Below are 25,429 nucleotides of genomic sequence, written 5' to 3'. Positions count from 1 at the left end.
CTCCACCAAGCTACCCAAGTCTAGCTTATTGAGGCGGGCCTTAATTCAACTTCAATGGGGCGGTTTCTTCCCTGGCAGTCCTTGTCAAGACCTTGGCCTTTGTAGCAGATCTTTTTCATTATGACTTGAGCAAACTGGCTGTGTATCGCTGCAAGTTTTCCCATCCTAATGGAAGGGAACTCGCTTTGAGATTGGACCCTGGACTGCAGGTTTTCGTGCTTTTTCTTCAATTTCACTATTTCTTGGAATTGCACTCTTTCTCCAACACTTTTAGATCTTGAATTCTTCTCTTTAAGTTGTTTTTTTCTATTTTCGTTTCCCACGACCTTTGTACACTAACTGTGGAGCCGTACTTTCTTTCCATTGAAACAAAGAATGAAGACAAAAACACAAATAAAAGACGTCAGCTCTACCACCAATGAAATAACTGCTCTGATACCAAGTTGATATGTATAGGCAACTGAAACATTGTTCTTTCAACTCCAGCAGGATTTATTGTCGAGACTTGTAGCAATGAGGTGACCTATTTTGGGAATTCCTGCCCAGATACAGAGATTAACAACAATAACTTAATCAGTTAACCATGTGAGAATGGCCATAAACAGGCAGCAGCAGTTGTATTACCAACATAACAGGCACTACAACCAAGTATTGTTAATACAATAGTTGTAACAGGAAATCAGTCTCCTAGACCTGATATAAATGAATGCCCGGAACAGGGCAGAACCATTGGCATATGCAGTTCATGCTAGATAAAACAGTAACAGAGTAAGTTGCCTTTCTCATTTGACCCTAAGATTTCTTAAACATCAATGCGGTACTCAGAACTGTATGTTGCTTTTTAACACTGCGAGGGTGAAACCAATTTAGGTTCATAGAAAGGGAAGGGCATGCAGGACCCTTCATGTGTGGGAAGAAAGACTGCTAGAACTGCGAATTCCCTTCATGTGTGGGAAGAAAGACTGCTAGAACTACGAATTCCTGTGTTGAGAATTGGACCCTTATCCCATGCCAAGGTGGACTACTGGAACATGATCATAGTTTCAAAAATCTTTGCAAACGAGCTCATTGGACACAGAAATCGAAAAAGCAAAGAAACATTCAATTCATAAATTAACGCAACGATTGATAACCTGAGAAAAACTCCTTTTGATCTACAGAGATAAATTAATGAAGAGAAGAATACGTTACGGAGAATTTATTGGGAAGGTTTTGCACTGAGTTTGTACCCTATCCGGGTTGCAAGAATTTAATATCCTCTTTCTTAACGTTGTTCTGGGGTGTTTTCCTTGTGACGACCGAACTATAGTGGCGGGGGCTACGTTCTTCTAGTGTAATTTTTACTGTTTTCAATATGGAGTTGATATGTGGGAAAAGTTTGTATTTTTATGGATTTGATCTTTCTTGGCATATGATAGATTTAGAATTGAGATGGATTTTGGTTAGTTATTAAAATTGTTAAAGGGTGATGTGTAATTTTTTTTATGGCGGTCAACATGAAGTTGACACATGGCATATTAGGAACCAACGCAAATTTGTTTTAACTAGGGATCTATCATGTGTTAAAAGGGATTAAGATTTGAGAAATGGTTTGCACCTTTAGACATTTCATCCCTCTTAGTACATGGAGGTAAAAACATTTAAGTAGTATGAGAGATTTTTCAGCGTAAATCACAAGATCTATCATTTGTCGATGCGTTTCGAAGCAGCCAATGTGGTTCATCGTCAGGGCAAGTTGAAGAACCAGATCCAGCTTTGCAGGTTAAATAGCATGAGCAGAGTCTCCAACGACTAACTAGGCCAACTGCTGAAATGAACTAGTATCCTAACCTCGAAATTAAATATATAAATAATATATTATTTATATTATAACCCAGCTCCCCCCGCGCCCTCCGTTGGTTCCTTTCCCGAGCGTCCCTTCCACGCGCTGCATCTCTGCGCAGAAGGCGTTCCCGCTGCCCTCACGCCCTGCATTTCCAAATTCTCTCCCGCTGTTCATGAACTCGCTCGCCCTGATACCGACATTGAGGGTGATCTCGATGCAGTTTCCAAGGTTCCAGTTGGCAGCGTTGCTCCCGGCGTGACGTTGAGTGACAGAAAAAGTGCCAAAGGTAGTTCTCTTTCTGGGCGTGAGATCGGTTTGGGAGTTTCGCGTTCAAATTCTTCGTCGAGCGTTTCTTTTCCTGTGACTGTCAACGCTGATCTTGCTGCGGTTACCAGGTTTCCTGATGGCATTGCTGTTCCCGGCGTGAAGATGAGTGACAGAGAATGTGCCGAGGGTTGCTCTCTCTCTGGGCGGAAGATTAGTTTGGAATTTTCGCATTCCAGTCCTTCATCGAACGGTTCAAAGTCCGGTGGCGGTCTCACGGTTTTCGCAAGGGGAATGCTCCTCATCTCTGCTGCCGAGTAGCTACGTGGAGACGATTGACGGGTTGGCTGGCCGGAGTTCCTCGTCTTTGCTACCGAGTAGCTGCGTGGGACGGTTGACGGGTTCGCTGGCTGGAGTTGGAAGGACAGCGAACGCCACTTCAGAGGGGCAAGGGCTAACCAGCCATATATTGAGTTTTAAATGCTGGCCCAGCTATGTATGTGGTGCACGTAAGTGGGATGGCATACATAACCATGGATCGGGACTCCGGTGGCCAGCTTGTGTTTCCGGTGGAGTATGCGGGACCCACCAACCGCGGCACATCATAAACTCCGGCGGGCGACCATGGAGACCTTTCCGGCAGCCAGTGTGGGACCCACCATACGGCCCAAAACATAATAACATAATTCCAAAACTGCATTTCGCGCGCCAGAACGAAATCGTGACCCAGCCGAAACTCTGCAACCCAGAACCACTGTGCTCTGCAACCCACAACCCGCCGGACTGAAGCGCTGCAACCCGCAATCACTGTGCTCTGCAACCCACAACCCGCCGGACTGAAGCTCTGTTCAACCGAGGACATACATCTTCCCCTCAGCAGGCTGGTTCATACACATAAACTTTGGTAGGTATGCAGTATAGGTTTACGGATTTACAGTTTCTTGCAGAGTAAATGCACAGGAATTAAAATGCACAGGAATTAAAATGCTGCAGCCTCGGCGGCCAAATGCCTTTATTAACATGCCGAGGATTGCAATGCATGGTTTCTTTTCTTCTGGCAGTGTACAGAAATTCGAAAATTTAATTTCAGAGTTCTCTTCGACTTCCGGCTTATATATTTTATCTACTGTGTTTTCTTGATTCAAAAGAAATGTTTAGCCAAAAATTTACAGATCCAAAAGGGATTTTGCAGTTAAAAAGAATCCAAACAGAATAAGAAGCAAAATGTGTACTGCAATTCGAAACCATAGTAATATGAAATCATAACCTTCCAGGGCCAGATTCAAGGATTTGCCCATAATCAACAGTATGGATTTCTAAGAAATCACAATCTACATCTATATTCAACAGTATGGATTTCTAAGAAATCACAATCTACATCTATATTCAAATCCTTGAAATATTTTTAAGGCTCCCAAAACTTTTCAAAATAGAAACTTTGGTAGGTGAAAATCCCCAAAGCAAATAATCCTCGGTGATGTTGGATTTACCTCTCAAATAACAGAAATATCCTTCATTTTGCTCCGCTAGCTGAGGCATGGTAGGTTTCAATATAAATTCCAAAAAATATGTATAGGGATAAACCAATGCCATTTTGCGTCTCTCCATTACAACACAAATTCTCTGCTGCTTCTATCATCCGAAGTGTAATGTGAAGAAAGAGAATATGTAGGGGACTGAGGAAGAGGGTAAATCTTTGTAACCCGGAGCCATTTCAGGTTAACTAATGTTTTAGGGCAATGGGACTGCTCAGTACATAAGTGGTCATACGAAGTGGGAGTGTCAACGCCGCTATGAAAGGCAAAGTTAATCTATAAGATCCAAGCTTCAACTATCTTGACACCAAGGAGATACAATGCTCTGCAATGTGGTAGATAGAAAAGGAAATAAGTCACAAAGGCTTCAAATGCCTGTATCCAAAAGGAGAGGGTTGTTATACTCTGTAATTCTCCTACCATCTGAGGCCGAAGGAAATTCTATCTGCATAGATTAGTGGCCAGAAGAGCTGGATCTGGCCCTGGGGATGTCTCTCTGTTTAGCTGAGGTGAATCATTACCAGGAGGTGGTAGAGTAGCGCTGCTCACCGATCTGCTGTAAACTGTCTTGAGATCTCAGTGAACAACTCTGCAAGGGATTCTGAGAGAAAAGCAGTTGTGTTTTTTCAAATAATATTTTTTTTCACCAGAAATTTAGTTGGGCATACAACTAAATTGCAACATTTATAATAAAGTTCACATTTCATTTGAATTGGGAGAGGAAATATGAGCTGAATCCAATGTGGATCATTGAGAACTTTTCAACTAAGATGAAGTAATTACAAATATTAAAGACTTAAAAAGTTACTTATTATTATGGTTACATACTTGAGGTTGCTCATTATTATGATGCAACATGTGATTGTTGGAATGTTGGGAAATGGAAAATAGAAACCACCTTTGAATTGAGGTAATGTAGATTAAAATCAATATTCTTTTTTGAACATTCATTTTAAATTTTCTATTATTATCATTGGAAAAATTCTTGTGGATGTTTGTCTATTTTCTACTAAGTCCTTGTTGAGTATTGACTTCTATGCTAGTAGACCTTTATTTTCTTATTGGTCATATGCACAATGAAAATAGGGTTATTTCCTTGTTGTTTGTAGTAGGCTTTTTAGTAGTTTACAAGTATTATACCCATAACAAAAACACTGCAAAAACGTTGGATTGATATGCCTGGTTGTGTATTCTATGTTATTTTGACAGGTTATTGAATTGCAGTATTTATTAAAACCTATAATTTCTTTGTTTTTAATTTTTAATTTTTAAGATTATTTTTCATTTGTGATATGGTTGGATTTACATTTAAATATGGTGTATTTTTGCAATAAAAAACCAGTTATCTAGGAAAATGCATCCTCAGAATAATTGGATAGAGAATAGTGACAGGTAACTTGAAAGGACTTGATTGGATTTGAACCTCTAACCTATGGTATGGTCTCATTTGAACCTGTGACCTTGGGCAGATGGTTGAATACTACACCAATCTCTATTTCCACCCATATTCATTAAGATCGAAAGACATGCCTTCTTTGCGAGCATGTATCTGTGCCTGGATAGGCTTTTATCTATCTACTGGGGTGTTGGGTGTTTGGTTGCCTTGGGAACCCTTGAGACTTAGAAAAATGCATTTCTTATTAATTAAACGAATAAAAAATGCATCTAGCTGAACATCCCTGGGCTAAAAGTCTACATGGCCTTCTTTACCATCTTAAAGGAGAGGCACTACCATACTAGGCCTACCACTGTACTCTAATATATCAGGCTTTGTATGAAAAACAACTTGTCTAGATGACCTGTGATCAGCTAAATTAGCTTTGAATGCCAACATTATTCTATACTGAACTTGGAAATGCTGCTACCGTAAGTAGTTTTGCATCTCTTTCTCCATACAAAGGAAAGGCTCGTCCAACAAATGGTAATCCATAAATCACTGTCATTATCCACAGAAATGAAAGGCTCATCTAACAAATAATATTTCATAAATTTTGCCATGGTTTGTTATCATCATACTATATCCAAGGATAGCCACTAGCGGCCTTCCACCTCAAAGAATCCAGGAAGAGGAGTGGATTTATTTATTTATTTAATCAACCTCTAGATGACTTGAGACACTTTATATTGCAATGTATGCTTGATAGTTTCCTTTTTTATGACAAACTACACATAATCCCTATGTTATCCCTGATTGATGTATCTTAGGATTAATTTCCAGATGGTGATTAATCATCTGCCCTATCACTTGTGATTTGAAAGAACACTTGTTTTTCCAAACAGACCAACAAGACTTTCCTCAGCTTTCCTCAGCTTTTTGCAGTCCCCTTCTCTCTCTCTGTGCAATTGCAGTTCTTGGACTATAATGAAACATTTCCCTTCCTTTTGCAAACTTTTATTGATTGATATTTCCCTTCTTGCCAGTTGGTGCCTTAGCTTCCTGGCACTTCAAATGCTGAGCTTCTTTAGTTTCTATATATCTTGATGGATGTATTCTGTCCTTTGCTGTTGGCGACAAGGCTAGACTTCTTTGGTCCTTTCAGCATACAAATGTCCTCAAGGAGCCATGCAAAAAGCAAACAAGAGTCGACCATCGGTCCCATAATTAATAAGGCATTTGAGAATGAAATTATTTTCAGACTCAGGTTTCAGCATGTGGAGTCTGAAACAGGGCAGCCACTGAGAATGAACTTAGAGAACTTAGCAACAATCCTCATGAACAAACCAAGTTCCAGGAAAATATAATTTAACGCTGAAACCAAGTATAATTTAACGCTGTAAATTTTTGGCTAAACATTTCTTTTGAATCAAGAAAACACAGTAGATAAAATATATAAGCCAGAAGTCGAAGAGAATTCTGAAATTAAATTTTCGAATTTCTGTACACTGCCAGAAGAAAAGAAACCATGCATTGCAATCCTTGGCATGTTAATAAAGGCATTTGGCCGCCGAGGCTGCAGCATTTTAATTCCTGTGCATTTACTCTGCAAGAAACTGTAAATCCGTAAACCTATATTACATACCTACCAAAGTTTATGTGTATGAACCAGCCTGCTGAGGGGAAGATGTATGTCCTCGGTTGAACAGAGCTTCAGTCCGGCGGGTTGCAGCGCTTCAGTCCGGCGGGTTGCGGGTTGCAGAGCACAGTGATTGCGGGTTGCAGCGCTTCAGTCCGGCGGGTTGTGGGTTGCAGAGCACAGTGGTTCTGGGTTGCAGAGTTTCGGCTGGGTCACGATTTCGTTCTGGCGCACGAAATGCAGTTTTGGAATTATGTTATTATGTTTTGGGCTGTATGGTGGGTCCCGCATCGGCTGCCAGAAAGGTCTCCGTGGTCGCCCGCCGGAGTTTATGATGTGCCGCGGTTGGTGGGTCCCGCATACTCCACCGGAAACACAAGCTGGCCGCCGGAGTCCCGATCCATGGTTATGTATGCCATCCCACTGACGTGCACCACATACATAGCTGGGCCAGCATTTAAGACTCAATATATGGCTGGTTAGCCCTTGCCCTTCAGAGGTAACCCGTCATTCATTAAGATTCAGCGCGTTAATTCAAATAAGGGTTTGGTTTAAGAATATTAATAATAATATTATTATTAACAATGATATTAATAATTTATTTAACTGTTGTAATGATAGTGATATTATTAATAATGATTCATTTAATAATAATAATTTATTTATTATTAATAATAATTTATTTAATAATGATAATAATAATAATAATAGTAATATTCTTAATAATAATAAATTATTTATGAACAGTAATAATTTAAATTATTATTTATGAACAGTAATAATTTATTTGATGATAATAATAATAATAATTATTTATTTAATAACTATAATAATAATAATCTTCTTATATAATAATAATATTATTATTATATTATTTCTTAATAATAATAAGAGTGACAATAATGATAATATTAATGTTAATATTAATAAAAATGAGACATTATTTAATAATACTAATGATTCTATCACAGTATGTAATAAGATATTGAGTATTAATAATAATAATTTAAATCATAGTTCAAATAATCTTCCCCCTCTTTTTCATTTTAATAACAAGAGTATTAATCTTTCTAGCCTCTCCTTTCCCTCTTCGGTTTTTAAAGTTTCAAGTAAGGGATTAAAGTTTGCCTTAGCTCCTAAGAAAATTCCTGTTGATGATATCATTTGTGACATTGAGTTTGGGATCAGAGGTTTACCTGATAAAATCAAAGACACTATTAGGCAAGATAGTGTTGTTGTCTTGAGAAATGCTAAGCCCCCCAAGAGCAACCTGAGCAAGGAAGAATCTATAGCCCTCAGATCCTTAAACCAGAACAAAGATATCATTGTTCTTAAGACAGACAATGGTGGAGCTGCTGTCATTCTTAACAGGGTCGATTACCGCAATAAGATGTTAGATCATCTTCATAATAGCGGTAGCTATAAAAAGCTTCCCAAAAACCCCTTAAAAAAGGTTGCTAGGAATGTGGCTCTTGCCATTAAGTCCATTAGCTCAGTGAGTTCCCTGCACTACAAACTCATTGAGGGCAACCCTATCACTCCCAGGATCTATGGTCTCCCCAAAATTCACAAGGAATGAGCTCCATTAAGGCCCATTGTCAACACCATTGGAGGTCCTACCTACCTTCTTGCTAAGTTCCTTGCGTTAAGGCTTAAGCCCTTAGTTGGTCGTACGGAGTCCTTTGTAAAAGACTCTGCTTCCTTTATTAATGAACTCAAGGACATTAAGCTTGACCGTGGGGACATTCTTGTTAGTTTCAATGTTGTTTCATTGTACACTTGCATCCCTATTAGTGAGGCCTTGGAGGTTATCAACCGCCTTACAGATCCTGACATGGCTCGGTTAGTTGAGATCTTCCTCACTTCCACCTTTTTCTGTTTTGAGGGAGAGTTCTTTGAGCAAACCTGTGGGGTTGCAATGGGCTCACCCCTATCCCCTGTCGTTGCTAATCTATTTATGGAAGATTTTGAGTCCAAGGCTCTTAACTCATCCTGCCTTCTGCCCAAGCTTTGGAAAAGGTATGTGGATGACACCAATGTTATTTGGTCTCATGGCCAAGAGGAATTAGATCTCTTATTCAATCATCTCAACAGTCAATCCTCGGCCATTAAGTTCACTAAAGAGCAAGAAGTTGATGGATGCCTCCCTTTTCTTAATATTTTTATTTATAAGAATAGTGATGGTTCCCTCTCCCACCAAGTTTTTCGAAAGAAAACGCATACGGAGCAGTATCTTCATGCAAATTCCCACCATTTCCCTGCTCAGAAGATGGGGGTTTTCAATACCCTTGTTACCAGAGCCCTTAGGATCTCGAATAAAAAGAGCTTTGAGAAAGAAAAATCCCATCTCCTTGATGTCTTTGTTGAGAATGGTTATAGTAGATACATGGGATAGAAGGCTTTCATAAAAGTTGCCAAGAATTCTCTTACTAAAAGGGAACTGAAGGAGCGTATTCTAGGTGTCCATCTTCCGTTTGTTCAAGGGACCACTAATAAGATTGCAAGGATTCTCAAGATGCGTAGTATCCCTGTAACCTTTAGGCCCCTTAACACCATTCATATGTCCCTCAGATCAGCAAAGGATCCTATCGACCCTAAAGATATGAAAGGGGTATATATTATCCCTTGTTCCTGTGGGACCCCCTATATTGGTGAGACGGGCCACTCCATCAATCAAAGGATTAGTGAACACGCAGCTGACCTTAAGCATAGGAGATCAAAGTCTTCGGCTTTAGCTGAGCATGTAGAAAAAACCAATCATCATGTTTGTATTGAAGAGGCTAGTGTCATTGCTAGGGTTTCTCAGTTCCATCATCGGAAATTTAGGGAAGCTCTGGAAATTGAAAAGAGGCCGAGCAATCTCAATAGAGAGGATGGTTGGAAAATCAGTAGATGTTGGGTCCCTGCTCTCTCTTCCTAGTCGCTTCCTTCTTTTCCGCCCCTCATCCTCCCCTCTCCACGTTTCTGGTCTCTTCTGTTTATAATTAGTTAATTTTTTTTTTAACCAAATATTTATTTATTTATTATTATTATTTTTAACCTAATATTTATTTATTTATTTTTAAGTTAGGTTTTTATTTATTTATTTGCATTTATATAATTTTATTCTAATGCATTTTATTTTATTTTAATGCTTATTTTTATCTATTTTTTTTTTTTAAAACCAATTTTAAACTCTTTAAAGAGTTATTCATGGGTTTTATTCCTTATTTATTTTTGTTAATGACTCTATTTATAGTTAATTATACATTCTATTCTTATAGTTATAGTTTCTATGTATTTATTTAATTGTTAATCCCTTTTAACAATCAATTAAATTAAATTATTTGTATATTTATTTAGTCCCATATTTCAACTAACTTCATATTAAATTATATTATTTATATATTTATTTTGGAGGTTAGGACCCTAGTCCATTCTAGCTGTTGGCCTAGCTAGCTGTTGGAGACTCTGCTCATGCTATTTAACATGCAAAGCTGGATCTGGTTCTTCAACTTGTCCTGATGATGAACCACATTGGTTGTTTCGAAATGCGTCAACAAATGATAGATCTTGTAATTTACGCCGAAAAATCTCTCATAAACCCGATATGGATCACAGAAGCCTCAATTCAACAATTTAAGTAGTATGTTGAGTTGAAAATAATTAATATTATTTTGTATTAATGGAGAAATGGTTACATAGTTGTAACATATCTCCTTAGTTTAGGATTTGTTCCTAGAGTTTAGGAGTGTGGTTGCAACTTCCTGATTTCCAGAGTTGTATTTAATGATGTAATCTTTTCATTGATGGTAATAGAGTGTACGAGAGTGATCTCTCTATTTTGTGAGTGTAGTCTCTAGGAACAAGCCACACCTGTGAGCTACATCTCCTTATTTTCAATTCTGTTTACATTTTTTCTTGGTATCAGAGCTCAGATTGGGTGAGCTTGATCTTTTATCACCTTTGTGGCTGAAGTGCCTTTGTAGCTAGCTTACCTATGTGGTAGAATTGCCTGTGTGGCTTGAAGTGCCTTTGTGGCCACGTGTACACAAGAGCTCTATGCTCAATTGAGCAGGTGGACTGCAGAACACCTGGCTCAGACTCGGATTTTTTTTTTCCTGAGTAGAAGGGGGTTGGCGCGGGTTTCTGGCTCGAGAGCGCGCCAGAATTCTAGATTGGCGCGTCTGTTCGGTTATTAAGCGTGCCACCGTGCCAGAATACTGGATTGGCGCGGAATTTAAGGGGGAAATCGCGCCAAACATTTTAACTCGCACCGATTTTATCTTGGCGCGGGATTTTCGCTCAAGAGAGTGCCAACTCACCTTCAAGGGGATCTGCGGGAAGCCTCATCTTCGTTTGGTGATTTGCGAGGGGTGCAGATCGGCGAAGTTGCAGATCTATCCGGGAGAGGCAGATCGGATCAATTTTGATCAGATCAATTCTTCGACTGTATTGAAAACGCCGAATTTTCTCATTGGAGCGGGATTGCCAGACACTGTAGATTGGTGGCAGAGGTGAGATCGATTTGACAGGTATCGTTTTTTGTTGTTGGGTAGATTCATTTTGTAGATCTGATCAGAATGAGTAATACAATGGAATCTTACCTTCACGAGTCAGGTAAACTTGATGGATCTAACTTCACGAATTGGAAGTTTAAGATCCAGACCTTGCTTGAGGGTGCAAATGCTTGGTCCATAGTTACATGCGATGAGCAGAAGCCGAACGCAGGGCCACAGGAGCAAGATTGGGAAAAACAAGAGAACAAGGCCAAAGTCTTGTTGAAGATTTCCCTGAAGGACAATGTTATCCCCCACATCAGAGATTGTAAAACGTCCGCGGAGATCTGGACGACCATCAAAACCCTGTATCAGACCCAGAACACCAGTCGAATTATGGCGCTTAAAAGCAAGCTATTTTCAATGAGGATGGACGAAAGGGAGACTATTACTGCATTTGTTGCACGAATTAAAGATGTGAAAGATGGATTGGGGGTCATCGGAGAGACAGTGTCTAACTCTGATCTCATCTCAATCACACTGAGCAGGATGCGTGATGAATTTCAAATTTTTGTTACTGGATTGGCGGCAAGGGAGAAAGCATCCACATTTGAAGATTTGACAGGGATCTTGCTGCAAGAGGAGGAGCGGTGGTAGAACCTGAACCCCCAGAATGATGATCTTGCACTGATAGCAAAACGACGATCATTCAGAGGAAAGAAATCATAGTAGCAATCAAAGCATAAAAGAGGAACATCACATAAGAATTCACATTCACATAAAGGTATGCTTGCAAATCATTCTGAAAAGAAATGTTATTGTTGTGGAAAGAAGGGTCATATACAGAGTGAATGTTATAAGAAGCAGGCAGATGATGCAAAGAGGAAGCAGGCAAATGCAAAGCATAGAGGATACTTTGTTGAAGAAGAAGATAAAGACTTCAGTCATGAATTTTGACTATTCACAGTCGAGTGTGCCCTTTCAGCATCTAATGAGGACGATATTTGGTATGTCGATTCTGGAGCATCCTCTCACATGACAGGTAAAAAGGAATTTTTTGATAGTCTTGAAGAAAGTATAAATGGATAAAAAATATACCTAGGAGATGATAGTGGATACGAGATTAAAGGCTATGGGGTGATTTCAGTCAAGTTACCAAATGGAAAAATTAGTCACCTTACAAATGTTTTATATGTACCTGGAATTAAGAAAAATCTGATATCTGTATCCATGATGGCTGATCAAGATATACAAGTCGAGTTCTTCAAGACTCATTGTGTGGTAAAGGATTGCAGGAATGAAATAGTTGCAACAGGCATGCGAGTTGGAAGCCTATACAGACTGGATGCAAAAAGTATACCAAAGCAAGCCATGGTTGCAGGAGGATCAACAGCCGAACAACTCTGGCATCAGAGGTTCGGTCACTTGAATTTGCAGGACCTCATGTTATTGCAAAAGAAAGGTATGGTTGAGGGGCTCCCTATCTTTCGTAATATTCAGTTAAATTGTGATGGTTGTGCCTTAGGAAAAATGCATAGAGAACAGTTTCCTGTGCATGATAGGAGGAAGGAAACAAATATTTTAGAACTAGTGCACACTGATGTATGCGGACCTATGTAGACAAGGTCGTTAGGAGGAGCATATTATTTTCTATTATTTACTGATGACTGCACTAGATATTCATGGGTTTATTTTTTGAATAAGAAAAGTCAGACTTTCCAGTGCTTTATAGAATTTAAAACCTTGGTGGAAAAACAGTTTGGTAAGAGTATAAAAATTCTCCGATCTGATCAAGAGGGAGAATACAAGCTAAGGGAATTCATGAAATTCTGTAAATCTCAGGGATTGTTCAGCAATATACAGTGGCACACACACCACAGCAGAATGGAGTTGTAGAGCGCAAAAACCGAACCTTGGTGGAGTACGCAAGGAGCATGTTACAAGGTAAGGGTCTGTCTAATAGTTTTTGGGCAGAGGCTATTAACACTGCTGTATATTTGAAGAACAAAATTCCTACCAGGTATCTTGGCTTCAAAACCCCTTTTGAAGCTCTATATGGATTTAAACTAGCAGTAAACCATCTAAGAATATTTGGGTCAAAAGAATTTGCCCATATACCTAAAGCTGATAAGAAGAAATTAGACCCTAAAGCAGTTAGATGCATCTTTGTTGGTTATGGCACAGAATTTAAAGCATATAAATTATTCAATCCTGAGTCTCGTAAGACATTTGCAAGCAGGGATGTAGTGTTTCATGAATAGGTACAGGAAGGGAAAGATGATGTTGGTGATGATTGGCACATTCCATTGTTGTTGGAGGAAAGTTGCGAGGATGAAAGAGAGTAGGAGCAGAAAGAAGAGCAAAAAGAAGAACAACAAGAAGGTGATAATGCAAGCCCAGTTATAGCAGAAGAAAACAAATTTGAGGTAAGTCCCCTACCAAGGAGATCAGGTAGGAAGACTCAATTACCATTAAAATTGAGAGACTATGCTTTGATGTCAAATGTTTTGAACATTGTAGAGCCCTCTAATTACAAAGAAGCTAGTCAATTTAAGGAGTGGAGGGCTGCAATGAATGAAGAGATGGAATCAATTCTTAGAAATGATACTTGGGATTTAGTTGAGCTGCCTAAGAATAAAACACCCATAGGATGTAAATGGATGTTTAAACAAAAAATGAATGCAGACGAAAGTATAGAGAAATTAAAAGCTAGGCTGGTTGCAAAAGGATATTCACAGCAGGAAGGTATAGATTTTGATGATACTTTTGCACCTGTAGCAAAGTTAAATATAATCAGAATGGTTATTGCTTTGGCTACTAAATGTAATTGGGAATTACACCAGCTTGATGTTAAATCTGCATTTTTAAATGGTGATTTAAAAGAGGAAATTTACTTAGTACAACCAGAAGGATTTGCAAAGCAGGGGCAGGAACATCTTGTTTGCAGATTGAAAAATGCTTTATATGGTTTAAAGCAAGCACCCAGGTCTTGGTACAAAAAGGTTGATTCTTTCTTTTTAGAGCATGGCTTTCATAGAAGTTTAAATGACCCAAATTTGTATGCCAAGTACAATAATTAGGGGCGGATTATTTTGATTTCTTTGTATGTGGATGACATGATTATAACAGGAGATGCAGATGATTTAATCAAAGGAATCAAAAGGCTTATGGCACAAGTTTTTGAGATGAAAGATCTCGGAAGCCTTCATTACTGTCTGGGATTAGAAGTATGCAGAGATACTGGGCAAACTTTTCTTACCCAAGGGAAGTATGCCAGAAATCTGTTGGAAAAGTTTGGTATGGATCAGTGTAGATCAGTAGTGACACATTTGCAGCAGAATCTGAAGTTGAGCAGTGACGATGGCACTAAAGAGGTTGATGCTACAATGTACAGACAACTGGTTGGCAGCTTGATATATTTTACAACAACTAGACCTGACTTGGCATACTCTGTTAGTGTGTTGAGCCAATTCATGTCGAAACCGCTTGAAAGTCACTGGGTAGCAGCAAAAAGCGTGTTGAGGTATCTTTGTGGTACTGTTAATTATGGTATTTTATACACTAATGCATTTGATGTTACTCTAGTAGGTTTTTCAGACTTAGACTGGGCAGGTAACTTGGATGATCGGAGGTCCATCACAGGTTACGCATTCAACATAGGATCCGGGGTCATAGCATGGAGCAGTAAGAAGCAAAGTACTGTAGCCTTGTCATCGTGTCAAGCTGAGTATCAAGCATTGTGTGCAGCGACGTGTGCAGCGATTTGGTTGAGAAGGCTTCTTAATGATGCAGGAAAAGAACAGAAAAACTCTACTTCCATCAAAAGCGACAACCAGAGCACCATTAAATTGGCACACAATCCAGTGTTCAATAAAAACACCAAACATATAGACACTCAGCTCCATTTTATCAGAGAGAAAGTACAGTCAAAAGAAATTGTTATTGAATATTGTAAAACTTGTGACAATGTGGCTGATATTTTTACAAAGCCTCTTGCACGAGTGAAATTTGAATTGTTTAGAGGGATGTTAGGAATTCAGGACAACCCTTTCTCCATTAAGGGGGTGAAGTTGAAAATAATTAATATTATTTTATATTAATGGAGAAATGGTTACATAGTTGTAATGTATCTCCTTAGTTTAGGATTTGTTCCTAGAGTTTAGGAATGTGGTTGCAACTTCCTGATTTCCAGAGTTGTAATTAATGATGTAATCTTTTCATTGATGGTAATAGAGTGTACGAGAGTGATCTCTCTGTTTTGTGAGTGTAGTCTCCAGGTGCAGGGCACACCTGTGCGCTACATCTCCTTCTTTTCAATTATGTTCACATTTTATCTTGTTGCTTATTGTTAGGGAAATGTGCAATTCTTTAAAAAGCCCAATATTAAATTAACACTTACATTTAAAAACCAACATAAATCTATCTTAATTCTATATATATTATATTATATTTTGAGAAAGCAAAATTTAATTCTTTTTAAATATATTGTTTGTTACTTTAAAATTTAAAATATAAAGCCATTTTAAAATTTAAAACATACAACCATTTCCTGATCTGCGAAGTTGGATTGAACTCTCGAAACGTACTCTTCTCCACCATTTACAAGTGATAACACAAAAGTCTTGGAATTATTGTCTTATATTGCTTTTCCTTATAAATAAAATTTAAAATTCTAGGGAAGGTTTATCATGAAAAGAAATTCTAAAGCATGACAGTAAAAGACACGTTTCCGATGTGTGGCTAAAGTCTTGCCCCTTGATACCGTCTAAATATATGCCTCTGCTTCAAGACCCAACATGTATAACATGGGCAACTTCTGCTTGAAATATTATACTGTAAGTAAATTCTCTTTGCTATGATTGCAGGTCAAAAAATGTATTATACGACATGGGCTCTACAATATATCAACCTTTTCATGGTTAACACTGGCTTTATCATTCTGGCTGGACAAGCTCTGAAGGTAGGAGGGAAATAACATGCAATTTCCCAAATAGAAGGCATTCAATTTTCGATTTATTCTTAATTATGCCGACGGTATGAATTCCATTAAAAGCTATAAGGGTATTGCCTATGGTTAAAAGACTCCCTTTACGTGGTTCAAAATAAGATTACACGTCGTATTAAATGAAGAAAAGGTTCTAAGATTAATGACAAGCATTCTAGGGAAGTAGAAAATAAGAAAGAGAAATTTCCATAGATTAGATTCTCTGTGGAGTGAATGGCAGCACTGAAATGATTTTCAAATAACAGATCATGAGTGCTTATATATATCGGGTTGATTTGTGTACAGGCAATATATACATTATACAGCAATCAGGGCATATTGAAGCTACCTTACTGCATTCTAATTACAGGAATTATTTGTAGTATTTTTGCATTTGGCGTCCCACACATGTCGGCTTTGAGGTTCTGGCTTGGTGTTTCAACAATCTTTAGTCTCACCTATATCATTATTGCTATTGGGTTATGCATAAAAGATGGTATTTTTTCTCCCTCCTCAATTATCCAAATAGCAGTTTTTTTTGTCAATGAATGTGTGCCTAATTGTTATACTTCACCTGCATATTGCGGGTGTTGGGTACTGACAATCTTGTCCTCATAATGTTTGCATGTGTTGGGTATTGACAATATTGTTCTCATAATGTTTGCGTTTCTCCTACTGAATGACCTGCTAGAGAGTGAGAGAGTGAAACAATGAAGCACAAGTTTGGTTTTCTACAAATTTATGTCACTTTGGATGTGCAGGTCAAAATAAGCCGGCAAGGGACTACGGAATTTCAGGTTCAACGACCAGCAAAGTTTTTAACACAATTGGTGCTGTAGCCAATCTTGCTTTCTCATATAATACCGGGATGCTTCCAGAAATTCAGGTAAGTGGGGATGGGTTGCTTCCTGTAATAATGAGGGTTTGTTTTTGCTTTTTAAAACGGGCTTTGGTTTTATTTGAATTATATGATTACTAGGGATGGAATTTGATGAGTAAATTATTTGTTATGAAGTGATTTATTTGTAAAATAAAGTTTAAAAATTGTAAAAACATTAATTTCTTTGAAATTGTTTTTAACAAATTTAAAAAGGTGTGAAAACAGTCGAATTTAATAAATAAAACTATTTTAAAATTCCACCCTTGATAATAAGCATTGCAGTTCTTTGTTACTTTTTTCTGATACCTTTCTGTACGTACATTCAGCATGACAACCCCAGTTCATTTCTTCTTCTTTTTTAAGTTTTGACGGTTTTAATTAGAATGTCAAAGTTATTAATACGGTGGTGGTCTCTGCTTAGGTTCAGACTGATTTGTTAATGCAAAGTTCTGAACAACATTTAAATTAACGTAAGCCAAATCATCCAAGTGTCACTTGCACCCTATACTAAATTCCACTCTGAAGATATTGGCTTTTGTTCCTGCACTTCCCTGGAATGTGTATCCACTTTTTTTTGGCAATCATGCTTTCCAAGTTTGTGCTGTAAGATCAATCCCATAGAATTAAACGTCATCCATTCATATGACCTGCTTACCTGTTCAGATCATATTTTTAAACCAGTATAACAGACATCTATATTTGTATAGAATTAAACTTATCCATTCATATGACGGCTTTCCTTTGCAGATCATATTTTTAAAGCAGTCTGAACAGACATCTATATTTGTACGAATTCTACCCATCTTCGTGAATTTGTTTCCTACGGGCTACATCACTAACTTGTCATTCAAATGCTTATTTTTTCATTACATATAATATAATATAATATAATATAATATGTTACTTTATTATTAGTATCAAAATATCTATTTTCTAAGGCATTTTATATTACTAAAGTTTTATGATTTTATATTACTAAACTTTAAAATATTCATAAAGGTTAATTAAATTATAAAAAATAATATATGAGTTAAATATAATGATATTTAAAAATCATATAATATGATTATAAATGGTGAAAATTTATAATTTGTAAATTGTCTTTCTAATAATATTATGGCTTATTAATATCACATGTTCAAAAAAATTATAATTTATTTTATAGGATACTTGTTTATATAACATTTTTTAAGTTATCATTTTATTGATAATTAGTTTACGAGGTCTTGGATAGATGGTGATCTGATGCTAGATGGTGATCTGGTGCTCTCTTAAAGTAGTGCTTGAAGTGAAGTCACAGATTCAATTCTCCACCCCAATCCAAGTGATATATTGGACATGATGAAAATGATTCTCCACCCCAATCCAAGTGATATATTGGACATGATGAAAATGTAATCCTGTCAAACTTATCTAAAAAAATAATTATTAATAATTAAATTAAAATTCCAAAAACTTTATTAAAAAATAAACATCAATTTTACCATAATAATTTCAAAATAAAATAAATAATAATTTCAAAATAAAAGAAATAATTATACAACTTGCACAACATTATAACCTCAATATAACATATAAATAATTAATTGTGCATGGTAATTGTGTGAGTTATTCATATTAAATTCTCATTACACATTGAAACCTCAATGTAACATATAAATAGTTGTGCATAGTAATTTTAACACATGCATATTAAATTGTTTTTACTTATTAAGAATTAGAGAACATAAACAATATGTATTTAAACCATATTAAGGCCCAACTCATTCCTCCATCTCCTATTAGTACTAAAAGCTCTCATGTTCTGATGTATGTATGGATTTGTGGATGTTCGGAATAGACAATATAAAAACACCTAATTTGTATAAATTTATGAGTGATGAAGTAGTTAAAAATTAAAATTAATGGTAGTATATTTAAAAAAAAATTAAGAAATATTATTTACAGTTTTCAAAAATATTAATTTCAAATATATGATTTATTTTATAAATTAGTTTCATAATAATAATATTAACATTCAAATTAAATTTTAGAATTATAATTAAATTAGATACTAAATTAATGTATAAAATTTATTTAACTTCAAAAATATATACACTAATAATATGTAAATTTGAATACATATATTTATTATTTTCTACTGGCACATATTTATTTATGTTATGTAAAAATATCTATATTATTCAAAAATATAAACAATTTATTTGTTGAGATGCAATGCATCAACTAAATTGTTAAGTGAGTTTAACTGTATAATATTTGGTCATTATTAAAATAGTGGATGCTCTATTCTATGGATTTTATTTGGTTTTTGTTTGTTTGTTAATAATTCTTAATAGAGTATATTTTAAATTGAATATTTTTTATTAATAGATTGTATTTTAAATTGAATATTTTTTATGTAGACATTTTGTTTTTTTATTTTTGGTAGTACTTTTTTTTTCAATTAATTATCTATAAGCAGGTAACAAAAATATGTTTGGTGGCCTCAACTTGCCTGAGGGAAACCACTTCTTTGCCACGATCAGCATCATAAGCTGTCCAAAATTTAAATAGTCTAATCATTATCATACATACTAAGTTGGCTATTGTATCTACTATATGCTTAATCCTTTGACTTGTAAAGTATTCGTCATAAAATAAATAAATAAATAAAATAAAATGAAATAAAATAAATAAATAAATAAATAAAATTACTTTCTACTACTCTACATGAATCCTCATAAGACTCAATAGGTGTCAGGTCCTTGGCACTTGACTCGGGCACTATCATACATGCTAAGTTGACTACTGTATCTACTATATGCTTAATCCTTTCACTTGTAAAGTAAATACTATTAGTCATAAAAACAAAATTTACTTTCTAGTACTCTACATCAATCCTCAAAAGACTCAATAGGTGTCAGGTCCTTAGCACTTGACCCTGGCACCTATTGAGACATGTTGGTCAAGCTTCGCCCCATTACTATTTCACAATATCTCTTCCTTCCCTTTGGGGTTTGAATGCCCCCCATTAGTGGTCAGGCTGAGCCTGTCTTCCATTTCACATACCCCCTTCACTCCCCCCTCTAGTTCTAGAAGCTACCAGACCCCCTCAGGCTGTCAGAGAAGCCATGGCCTCTTCTCAATCCCAGGCTATTGATTTTCACTATGGCAATTTCCAATTTCTTACCTCAGGATCTGAGAGTCCCTCCTAACCCTCCACAGATCCTTCTTCCCCAGCCTTCCATGAAATGCAACCAATATATATCCATACATTAACAAGAGACAACTGAGCCAAAATTCTCGTATTCTTTCATTTCTTACAACAATTAAGAAACCAGACATCAACAACTTATGACAAGACCAACATTTTCCGGAAACTTTTGACACCACCCTCAATCTATGCCAAACTCTCTTCCAATTTTGCAACATTGATCCCAAATCTAGACTTAGGAAAGCTCGGTTGACATACTAGTCTCTTTCCAGGTCTATGAAGGTGGAATCCAAGTGCCAGCAACAACCCCTTCTCTTGTTGGTGTGGTTCTCCTCTCGACTATCAACCTCATCTCGACTACCAACCTAGTTGCCTAGCTCTGGTTCTCTTCTCCCACCTTGCATGCATTCATTAATCTTTCTCAACACCCGTCTGCCTTGAATGTTCACCCACCTACTCCTTCTACCTCATTCATGTGGGATCCTTGGATGGGCAGCCCACCTTCGTCCTTTAATCATGAGATTGACCCCGTCCAGATCCAGGCTCCTTTCCCACCCGGATCCAAGTTTTTTTTTTTTTTTTTTTGATTATAATTATATAGACACTAAAATTTATAATTTATGTAATTATTAAAATATAGTTAATATATCATGATTATTTATGAATAATGGAAATACAATATGTAAATAAAATTCACAAATAATCACACAACTTACCTAAGAGGATTATGTTCCCTGAAATTTGAGTTTTTAAATTGGTTGAGAAAACATATTTAAATAAATAACAATTTTTCTAGACATCAAAAAAAAATCTAGAAAATATATTTTTAGATCTTAGGTTCTTAATAATAAACATTGAGATTAGCTTATCTTTTACATGCATACAAATACACTTCTCTAAAATTAATCAAGAATCTCTATATGCATATAGTACATTTATTTACATGTGTAGATAATCATAGTAATTATAATATTTCTCTTTGTTCTATAAGTGTTTTTCTTCCTTTTGCTCCAAATTTTATATTCTATATATTTTTTCTATTTTCCCTTTTAAATAACTTCATCTTTACTTTGGTTTTCTACTTCAAAATTATAGTGCTTGAATTGGACGACAAGAGTGATATAAATATACAATATTTATTTATTTATTTTCAAAAGAGATCTTCCATAAAATTGAGATATTACTGTTTTTATAATAAATATTAAAATGATTTTGATTTTTTATTTTTTTTGGTAGGTAAACACCCAGAGGGGATTTGAACTAGTGACCTATCACAAGGAGTGCTTCACCGTCAATCATATATATATATATATATATATATATATATATATATATATATATATATATATATATATATATATATATATATATATATATATATATTAAATATATTTATAATTATTTATAGTTAATATGAATAATTTTTCAAAGTAATTATATTGTTTTTTTAATTGAATTGAATAATGGAAAAATAAAATATTTTAGGGAAAAATGAATTATGGTTTTTCGAGCATGTGATATTGATAAACCATAATATTAACCCTTAATTTTTTAACAAAATCTATTTATAATTTAGGAATCTCAAAATAAAACATGTGTGAAACTCTAGAATTAAATTATAACTTTTTATTTTAAATTATTATTATCATTATTAATTAATATATAAATTAAAATATATGTGTGTTTAATTAATATATTAATCATTTTTATAATTAATAGTACTAATAATTTTAAAAAAAATTATAATTTAGTTAATTTTTATAATTTTAACAATATGATTGTATCATATTATATGTGTTTTGATGTTTATAATGGATAAATGTCTATTAGTGTTTATCAAACATCTCATTTATATGATTACACTAGTTATAATATTCCAATAATTATACCATATATAATTATCTAAATACATTTTTTGATATTATAAAGCATCTTTAATATAGTTACCTATTGCTTAGCAAGCAAACTCATCAATTTATATATACTCTTTAGTTTTTTCTCCCTTTATTAAGTGCTTTGATATATTATATATATATATATATATATATATATATATATATATATATATATATATATATATATATATAATTTTTAATAGAGCATAAACAGTGGTATATTTTGTTTTTTCCCTTTATTAAGTATGTTGATACTATTTGTTCATTTTTTGGATAATAAAGCATAAACTATGCCACATTTTGTATTTTTCTATGATTACACATTATGTATAATTATTGTGATTATTATTTTATTATTGTAGAATTTTATTTTTCATAATTATGTCACATTTTTTTGTTTGTTTGTCAAATTATTTGAGTTTAACTTCCAACCTCCATCATTATCTATTCTATACCTAATGAAAAATGATATAATTTAAACATAATTCATCTTGTGAAAAAATTATCTTACATATATTTATAATCATGGATTTAATTTCACTTTGATATAATATCATGTCTTTTTAGATTTCTCTATTACATTTATTTGCACAAGTCCTTAATACTGAATAATTTATCAAACATAATAGTCTTTTCAAGACCTTAATTTTTAAACCACTTTATTATCCTACCATCGCTTTTCCTTACTCACAATCATCGCAATCATAGCTTCATAGGTAATCTTTTTGCACCGATGTGTCTTAAATTGAAAAAAATGTGTCATAAATTGAAAAAAACGTTGTGTTTTGAAGGTAGCTTACATGTTTTTGTTAACTTCATAAGGCTTTTACAATTTGCATCTTTACTTTTTACTTTTTATTTTTCTCATAGCCTTTTTTGGTACTGTTTATTTATTTTCAAAATTCTTTTAACAGTTATAATCCTTAGGCTAGACAATCAAATAAATTAATTATTTATACGTAATTTTTCATATATTCTACTCATTGAGATACTTTTTCTTACATTTAAAAATATTTTTTTTAACACAAGAATGCTCATCATAATGTAAAAAACGAAGGCCATAATACCTAGTGCTTACACAAAATAATCACGTCCAAGCAATGAATATGGTATGTAATATTTATATTAATGGCCTTGTCTCCATTACCTATGGCCATTGTAAGTCTTCGTCTGAAACAATGAATATTGTATGTAATATTTATATTAATGGCCTGGTCTCCATTACCTATCGCCATTGTAAGCCCTCATTTCCTACAAACTGGGAAAGTACCATCTTATATCAAGGTGTTTTTAAGCATTTGATTTATCCTTTGAGAGCAAGACCACATCATTGACATATATCAACAAAAGTAAAGCATACCATGTTACATGAACTCCACTTTCTCCCTTCGTGATCTGACCCTTCTCTTCATTTATAAAAGTGTATGGGGAGACCTTTGATTTACACCGATATTACAAAAATTTAAAACTTTCCTACTTTTAATCGTAGTAGTTTCTTAAGTGCGTGCATGTCCCAGTGATTGAATTTGGCTAGTAGTTGGCTATTTGGCTATTAGCTAATTTGGAGTTATTTTTTTTCAAAATTTAGATTCAAAATTTGGATGGTTAGATATTAGATAAATCAACGTTTTTCATGTGTTTGGTGACATGGACTAATTGTTTTTTGTGGATCTTTATCTCTTGCGATGTGATTATTGACTAATATTTGTGAGTTTGGTCGAATGTCAATAGTGATTCCCAATAAATAGTATCAGAGTGTAGGTCACAAATTTGATATACACCGCACTAGCATTAGAAAAAATCTCATGTATTTCGTGATATAGACTAACTACCTCTTGTGAATTCTTATCTGTGACCTCGTTAACTAACACCTATAAATTTAATTTAAAGGCAATCCTACCACATAAATTTCAATAAAAAGTAAAACCCCCTTTTCTAAAAGAGTCACATGACCAAAAAAAACTTATATTATCTAGCTGGTTAATCTGCCTCGATAGTCTTTTGGAACAAAGCACCATGATAATATGAATTTGAATTCTGTAATTGCCCAACTTGATTTCAATTGTTATCTGAAATGTTTGCTCTTGTTCTTTCCGTGCAATCCACTGACATGGTTTTTTTCCAGGCTACAGTAAAACGTCCATATGTAAGGAACATGCATAAAGCCCTATACCTCCAATTCGGTGTGGGATTTGTGCCCGTATACGCCGTTACCTTTGCAGGATACTGGGCATATGGGTCATCATCTTCATCTTATCTCCTCGAAAGTGTAGATGGCCCAAAGTGGATGAAAACTCTGGGAAACGTTGCTGCTTTTCTGCAAAGTGTGATATCATTTCATGTAAGCTTTACAAAAAAAAAAATTGTATCAAATTTTCCAAAAATCTAGAATACATTATAACAAATGTTATGGTAACGATGGTTGTAGGTATTTGCAAGCCCTATGTACGAATTTTTGGATACAAAGTTTGGAAGAATAAATGAAAGCGCATATTCTGCACGTAATTGGATAGTTAGGTTGGTGGCCAGAGGAACTTACCTGACGGCAACCACATTTCTGGCAGCGTTACTTCCATTTCTGGGGGATTTTGTAAATTTGACAGGTGCTGTCAGCATGATTCCATTGACATTTGTGTTCGCTAACCATATGTCCATTAAGGTGAAGGGAAAGGAATTGAGTGTATTAAGCAAGACATGGCATTGGGCGAATGTATTGTTTTTCGGCGTCCTGGCACCAGCAGCAGCTGTGGCTGCTCTCCGCTCCATTGTTATTGATTCCAAAACATACCATGCCTTTGCTGATCTCTGATCAGGTTTATTCGTTTTGTTTAATTTTTATTCATTCAATGTGAAGAGTGGTCTAAATATTCGACCATTTGTATCAGTTTGTCTAAATTTTCTAGAATTCGAATTCATATAAAATTTAAAGAGTTAAATCTATTTTCAGTTTTTAGTTCTGAGATCTGACCGTTAATTTATAAGTATGTCAATGTTAATATAAGTTTTCACACTTTTTCATGACAAAAATTTAACATACCTCTCCACTACCATAACTAGCGGTAAACCTCTTCATGAAAATCCAAAATAGTCACATTATTTAGGGATGATAACATTATAAACAACTATATTGATAATCAAGATGTTTGAATCGTTACATTTAATTAAAAATTATTTGGTTAGTGTTTTCTTATTGTTACACTATATATTTTTTATTCGTTTAATGGGTGTGTATATCTTTAATTATTGTATAATTGCTTATATTGGATAGGAATAGTGTATATATTTAATTATTGTATTATTGGTTATATTGGATAGAGATAGTGTGTATAATAACCAGTTTAGATTCATTTCGAGATCT

The 25,429-nt window shown here is 35.0% G+C and overlaps 1 protein-coding gene across 1 annotated transcript in view; it reads left to right on the top strand.

The window, feature by feature from the left end:
• The window catches only part of LOC149151369 (putative proline transporter 2), a 30,106-nt gene extending 5,082 nt beyond the window's left edge, over positions 1–25,024 (top strand). The window contains exons 4-8 of the mRNA XM_089439419.1: positions 15,982–16,076; positions 16,407–16,596; positions 16,862–16,986; positions 24,197–24,412; positions 24,500–25,024. Of these exons, the coding sequence (XP_089295545.1) occupies positions 15,982–16,076; positions 16,407–16,596; positions 16,862–16,986; positions 24,197–24,412; positions 24,500–24,880 (1,007 nt within the window). The 3' untranslated portion in view covers positions 24,881–25,024. The remainder of the gene's footprint in view (positions 1–15,981; positions 16,077–16,406; positions 16,597–16,861; positions 16,987–24,196; positions 24,413–24,499) is intronic.
• Positions 25,025–25,429: the final 405 nt, after the last annotated feature.

The sequence above is a fragment of the Pinus tabuliformis genome, chromosome 9 (assembly GCF_031772625.1).
Source record: "Pinus tabuliformis cultivar Carrire ecotype Pingquan chromosome 9, CPIR1, whole genome shotgun sequence".
Taxonomy (NCBI): domain Eukaryota; kingdom Viridiplantae; phylum Streptophyta; class Pinopsida; order Pinales; family Pinaceae; genus Pinus; species Pinus tabuliformis.
This window is presented reverse-complemented; position numbering and strand designations above follow the sequence as displayed.